The sequence below is a fragment of the Hibiscus syriacus genome, unplaced genomic scaffold (assembly GCF_006381635.1).
Source record: "Hibiscus syriacus cultivar Baekdansim isolate YM2019G1 unplaced genomic scaffold, ASM638163v2 tig00113724_pilon, whole genome shotgun sequence".
Classification (NCBI taxonomy): Eukaryota; Viridiplantae; Streptophyta; class Magnoliopsida; order Malvales; family Malvaceae; genus Hibiscus; species Hibiscus syriacus.
In genome coordinates, this window is record NW_024063470.1 from 1,308,262 (window position 1) to 1,314,653 (window position 6,392).

The 6,392-nt window shown below is 37.8% G+C and overlaps 2 protein-coding genes across 2 annotated transcripts; both read left to right on the forward strand.

Moving 5' to 3' along the window:
* Window positions 1–145: 145 nt before the first annotated feature.
* LOC120187277 lies at window positions 146–1,951 on the forward strand. Its single transcript, XM_039191030.1, has 4 exons — window positions 146–679; window positions 737–873; window positions 1,030–1,142; window positions 1,398–1,951. Exons 1-4 carry the CDS (start codon window positions 187–189, stop codon window positions 1,915–1,917), a joined length of 1,263 nt encoding a protein of 420 aa, XP_039046961.1. The 5' UTR covers window positions 146–186; the 3' UTR covers window positions 1,918–1,951.
* Window positions 1,952–2,406: 455 nt separating this feature from the next.
* LOC120187280 lies at window positions 2,407–5,151 on the forward strand. Its single transcript, XM_039191032.1, has 5 exons — window positions 2,407–3,284; window positions 3,887–3,935; window positions 4,023–4,270; window positions 4,390–4,485; window positions 4,765–5,151. Exons 1-3 carry the CDS (start codon window positions 2,572–2,574, stop codon window positions 4,071–4,073), a joined length of 813 nt encoding a protein of 270 aa, XP_039046963.1. The 5' UTR covers window positions 2,407–2,571; the 3' UTR covers window positions 4,074–4,270; window positions 4,390–4,485; window positions 4,765–5,151.
* Window positions 5,152–6,392: the final 1,241 nt, after the last annotated feature.

The following is a 6,392-nucleotide window of genomic DNA, read 5'->3' on the forward strand; positions in this document are numbered from 1 at the left end:
TCACTCCCCTGATGTGCGAGAAACTGCAAAGAGTGTTTCTGGCCACCAAACCATGTCCATATTTGATGCTAGTGTTCAGCCTTATATGAAGGCAAATGATTGGAACTTCATTGAGTCTGCATCACGTAGTGGTGGGGCCATATCAAAAGTTCATTGCAGCCTTCTCATAGGGATCACAAGGGTGTTATGTTCGAGGAGAGAAGCCATGGGTCTTGCCTTGATCGTTCTGTTCAAGAAAATATTGAACCCTTGAATGTGATTACTGACTTGGGAAGCCCACAAGTGAACATAGAAGGTTCTGATCCGGGTAATGTTGCTGCATTAACAGACACGAGAATGATAAGGGTTAACAAGGAAAGCAGTCAGCAACTTCCAAATGGCCATAGTCTTAATCTCTGGAAAAATATTGATTCTAAAGTAAAGTTTGGACTAAGCAGGGGGTCATCACAGTATCAGCAAAATCTGGATAGGAGCCCTCAATCTTTTGATTCATCCAGAAATAACTGCTTGGACACAGGAATTTATGTAGCAAATATGGAGGAGAACACCACTGTTAAGGACACTTCAAATGACAGTTTTTGTTCCAACATGTCTCACAAGACATCCACCGGTGGCATTATGGACTATGGCTGGCTAGATGCAAACAATCCACGGGCAGTAGAACAGAAGTCATCTGTTCCTGTTAATTTGCATAATTTTCCCATTCGGGATCTAGATGCGGAAGTTCAACCTTCTTATGGAACTAAAAATCTTTCACATATGCAGGCTATAGTCCAACATGATTCTCAAGGAATGAAAGATCCTGACCAAGGATATTTTTTGCAGTCAAATTATACTGTTCATGCTGCTGCGGAGTCTTCAGAAACTGAGAAGGTTATTTTCTGTTTTTGGCCATATATGTGAAAAGTGTGGAATTGCCAACTATTTCTCTGGAAGACTACTTTAATTTTAGAATATAGTGGAAAATTACTTTAATTTTAGAATATAAGTCTCTAGAAGACTAAACATTCTCTGTCCTCTGTATATTAGGGTTGTTTTCCTGGCATTCAAGTAGACGAGGTGCCCTCGAGAAGCTCAAGTTCTGGTTCTGCAACTGACAGATCTTTTGGCAATTTTGTGCCAAACAAGACAACTTCAATCAGGTAGTTGAATATTTGCAGTTCTCAACTTTTAGCCTGACTTTAATTTATTGCTTTTCTCAATTTTAATTGTCGATGAAACTTGGCTGTAGCAAACATTCATTTCAGTTGTTAAAACAATTAGAGTGAAAACTTGATCATATTGATATTTGAAATCTGATTTTCATTTGGTAATGGTGACTCTTCTGCTTCCCTTAGTGTTGTGCTGGTTTCCTTGTTTACCTTTTTTTGTCTTCTGAATACCTCAAAATTTGGCAGTCAAAATATGCTGGAGCATCTTCAAAAGGTTGATCAACCAAGGGAACCTGGTACTGAAGCACACTTAAGCTCTTCTGAACACAATCAATCATCTGAAATGCCAGATGCAGAAACTTCTGATGGATCAGTAGGCCAATTTCAGCATTATAGGCATTCTGCTGCACAAAGTTTTGGTTTACAGGTAGGCCCCCCATCTCAAAGGTTTACCATTCCAGACCGTCCAGTTCTATCTCAAAGTTCTCCGCAAGGACTTAATTCTATAAAGTCAGTTCGCATGTCTCCTAAGGTAGGAAGGAAGGGTCATGCCTTGTTGGGTGCAACAGCTTCTGTTCAGTCCTCAACTCATGGAGCATCCCGGGGAGATATCAGGAATAATATTCCAAGTGTCTCTGGACATACCAACCATAAAGCCTCACCACATAACATCTCGGGAAATGTTTCTGCGGGTTTTACCTCTGATTATCCTTATTTAGAAAGTCATCTTCAAAGCCTACTTGCTACGGATGTGGGTTGTGGGTAATCAAGCATTACCAAATAAACATGTTAATGCATATTTTAGTGGGTTGGCATCTTAATCGAAGCGGATTAATGACTCTTTTGAGAGAGCCCAAATTAGTCCATTGGGAAGGATATCACCTCACGCACCTGAAACTGCTAGAGATAATGACCTTGCTTCTTCAGAGACTTCCTGGCCAAGTTGTGGCAGCCAAAACCATGAAAGAGATCTAGACCAATTGTTTCCGGTGTTAGAGGCTATGCCAGCTTTGCAACCCTCTGCTATGGCCAAATCATCACGGCAAGGTGATTGTAACAAAATGCCTAATGTATGGCCCAGTGTATCAGCTGCACATCTATTAGGAGCTCAATCTTCTCATGCCTCACATAATTTGTTGAAGAGCCATCAACAGTCCAATGGTAACTCAGAAACAGCTCTTCCTGGAGCAAAGAAACTAGATGATGAAATTGCAGGAGGAATTGGGCTAACCGAGTTCCCTGCAGGATCTGCTAAACCACAGAATTTTGTTGGAGGAGAACACCGGCCAAAGGTCAGCAGTTATTGCCTGAGACTGGTGGCAGCCAAAATCCTGCAAGCGTGCTGAGAGACGTTGAAGATTTTGGCTGTTCTTTAAGACCAAATAATATTGTACATCAGGAATATTTATTGTTGCATCAGATGCAGGCCATGAAAAATATAGACGGTGATCCAAGTAATAGGAGTGCCAAAAGATTTAAAGGCCCAACTCTAGAGTCTAGTTCGGATGCTCAACAGGTATTTCAAGGTGCAGATCAGTCGCCTTATGGATCCGGTAACATGATGAGAGATGCCCAAGTGAATTGTCCTATAGTTCCTTCTGGAGATTCTAAGATGCTAAGCTTGTCATCAAATGCTGTAGATTACCATGAGACACAGTTATCTGCTATTGAGCAGATGCCATTTGCTCACAATGGTTCCCTGCATGTCAGCAATGCTAATGATTTACCTGGTAGTCTGAGGGGTGAACACTCTCAGATCAGACCCCAGATGACTCCATCCTGGTTTGACCGGTATGGGGCATTTAAAAATGGTATTTACAATGCTCAGAAAATTGCCATGATGAAGGCTACGGGCAAAGCATTCATCTTTGGTAGGCCTCCTGATGGTTTATATGCTCTTGATTCCAATGAGCAAGTTAGTGCTGCTGATGCTAGTCAGCTGGGTGATGCCCGGCAAAACTCAAACCTCTTGCCAATAGCAAGCGAACATATCTCCCGTCACATGCTTTGTCCTGATCTTCCAAATCAGAACCTGATTGCCGTGAGTGCAAAGAAGCGTAAAAGTATGACATTTGAGCTTGTATCATGGCATAGAGAAGTGACACAAGGTTGTCGAAGACCTCAGAAGATCAGGTGATTAGATAAATATTCATTTTGCTGAATTTTTATAATATATATAATGTCTCTATGTGTAGGGATGAGCATGGGTCGGGTTGGGTCGGATTTTTGGTCCACCCGACCCGAGAACAAGGAATCCTCCACCCGAGATCATATCCGACCCGACCAAAAATAAGATTTCACCCGACCCCGACCCGATATATAACTTAAAAACCCGAACCAATCCGAAATAATAATAAAATATTATTTTTATTCAATAAAAACAATGACTTAATTGAAAAAAATAATATATAGAGGGGTTATTATTGTAATTATTCCTAAATATATAAAGTAAAATTATATATTTTTTCGGGTCGAGTTGGGTATTTTTCACCCCAAACCCTACCCGACCCGAACATTACATTTAAAAAAATCCGACCCGATCGAGTTGGAACCCATCGCGTTCGGTCCCATGCCCATCCCTATCTATGTGTGTGTTTTACATCGAATGACCAAAAAACCTGAAATATTTGCAAAAGCAATTTGCTAAATTCAGAAATTAGATGCTTTCTTCTCTACTATTTTTATGCATTTTCCTCTTTATTGGAATTATATTTGAAGTTTTCTGTTGATCACAGTGCGGCTGAGGTGGAATGGGCACATTCAGCAAATCGATTGATTGAGAAGGTGTGTTCAGTGTCAACTGTCGTACTAATATTAGTCCTAATTTGAACTATGGAGGTTCTCACTTAAAGACATTTGTCTTGATCACAGGTTGAATACAAACCTGAAATGATTGAAGATGGGTCACCGGTGCATAGATAAAAAAGAAGGCTCATTTTGACAACAAAGCTTATGCAGCAACTACATTGTGCTCCTCCAAGGGTGGTTCTTTCTGCAGAGTGTAGCAAAAATTATGAGACTGTGGTCTATTTTGTTTCCAGATTAGGCTTAGGAGGAGCATGCAGTACATCATATATACCTGAAAGTGATACAGCTGTTCCTTCTGAGAGTGGAAGCACGTAAGAACATTCTACTTATGCTTGTAATCCCTGAATCCTTTTTTTACTGGCTTCCATCTGGAGTCACTGTCAGTCTACTTTTATACTAATGGTTCTTTTTTATGTTAAATTGTTTTTAGCCTCTCTGAAATGCTTAAGGAGAGAACGCAATCCATCTTAAAGGCTGCAGAAGAGTTTGTCGTCAGAACAAAGAAACTGAAAAATGATTTACAGAGGTAACTCTGATCAAGTTTTTACTAATATGTTTTACGCATAATATCTTGCTTTTGGTTTTTTTTTTTAATAAACTTAAAACAAAGGTTTATATATATATTGGAAATGTTTTGCTCGCAAGTAGACTATGCATCTATTTTCTTGCTTACTGTTTAGCTGTATACTTTATTTAAAAAGTCCCTTTGGTTGCCCAATGTTTCCCCTAGCAAAGGTTTTACCCTAAGCAGCTCCTTTTTTGCTGATTGTCTTGTCTTCTAATGTTTCCTATTTTTGTTATGCAGTCTGGAGAGAGAGCCTCAATATTGGACTTAAGATTGGAATGCCATGATCTAGAGAAGGTTTTGCTCATCAATCGTTTCGGCAAGTACTATGGGCGGGGGCAAGCGGGCAGGGTTGAGACTTCATCGTCCTCTGAAGCAATTTCTAGTCCTCCCAAATTCTTCCTCCAGAGATATGTTTCTGCGCTACCAATGCCTAGAAATCTCCCAGATAAGGTACAGTGTCTCTCACTTTGACAATTAGTTATTCGGTTATCCCCAGCTCAAGAGTTGACTGGATACTGGTTAAATCATAGGTGAAATCTTTGAAGATTTCTTACTTGTAAATACTATGTAATTGTTGTAAATATAGATGGGCAGCTCTAGATTTCTTTTCCTTGTTAATGTTCTTTATAGTGTGTATATATAGGATATATGTAATAGAGTTCATGTGTGGGAATACGGGTCAAAAACCCTTTTTATTTTGGCCCAGTTGTCGCAAAATCACCTTAATGCTCTTTTCTGAGTCCATTTTCTTAATTGAACCACACAAATCAAAATGTAGGAGAAGAATGTCTCTCTTAGTTCGTTTCATCGTTGGCCATTTATGCCTTACAGGCCTAGCAAGTTGTGTTCTTGTTGCGTTGCATATTTTATTATATTATAATTGTGTTAAAGCGATTGTATATCTATATAAATTTTGGTAAGTTTATATTTCTTTATTCATAGTTTGGAACATTTTTGTATTTGTGCTGTGTTCGTGTTAGTTCAGTGTTTTAGATATTTCTTTTTCTCGTCTTCTCCTATCTTATCATCGTTTTATTTGTCTATAAGTTGAATCTTTTGATCTAGTACTGGTTAAACATTTTTATTGAACAGTACACTTGATTTTGGGGCGATGTTTGAATAATTAAATTATGGCGAAGGTGAATTCTGTGTTTAGTTCAATGAATAATCATTTTTAAAACAGTTACATTTTGTTCAATTTTAACATTTGCTAATCTGTATCGTGTTAATTACGATTAGGATACTTTAGTATTTATTGAAAGTACTATTAATTCACGACTCGTGAATTCAAGTCAACTTCTCTTCTTGTATTTTCCTTTTTGTTTATTGTTTTTAGCTATTACTTTTCATTTCATATCATGCTCGTGTCTAATATCAAATTTACTGTTTTTTATAATTATTTTATATGTGTGCACTACGAGAGGAATTTGCGAGAGTGACGCATGCTTTCGCTCATAAGAACAGAAATAGAACATGAAACTTCTTTTACAAATTTGCAGCTCATTACCGCCCCAGTGTAACAAAGTTTTTAATATTCGGTTCAGTTTTGATTATTTAAATTTGAAATTGGAGGCTAGGAATATATATGCCTTAAGATCTAACGAGGTTCATTTCACAATAAAACTCGAACTGTTGAGTTTTACGTAATAAAACATACAGTTGATCGAATCAAATTAGAATTTAAGTTGGAGGTGATCTCTTATTATTATTATTATTATTATTATTATTATTATTTGACAAAAGAGGTTATATCTTATTAATACTAATTAAAAATAAATAAGATGGATAAAATTCATCAACTATTTATTTATGTATATGTTCCGTTGCCAAATTTAAATTTATTTGGAGTTTTTTTTTTTTGGTTA

Bases quoted from the DNA above. Each gene is read 5' to 3' on its own strand.
- LOC120187277 (XM_039191030.1), top strand. From the start codon at position 187: ATGTTCGAGGAGAGAAGCCATGGGTCTTGCCTTGATCGTTCTGTTCAA. The intron at 874-1,029 runs GTTATTTTCTGT...TCTGTATATTAG, and splicing joins AGTCTTCAGAAACTGAGAAG to GGTTGTTTTCCTGGCATTCA. The intron at 1,143-1,397 runs GTAGTTGAATAT...AAAATTTGGCAG, and splicing joins AACAAGACAACTTCAATCAG to TCAAAATATGCTGGAGCATC.
- LOC120187280 (XM_039191032.1), top strand. From the start codon at position 2,572: ATGCAGGCCATGAAAAATATAGACGGTGATCCAAGTAATAGGAGTGCC. The intron at 3,285-3,886 runs GTGATTAGATAA...TGTTGATCACAG, and splicing joins CGAAGACCTCAGAAGATCAG to TGCGGCTGAGGTGGAATGGG. The intron at 3,936-4,022 runs GTGTGTTCAGTG...TCTTGATCACAG, and splicing joins CAAATCGATTGATTGAGAAG to GTTGAATACAAACCTGAAAT.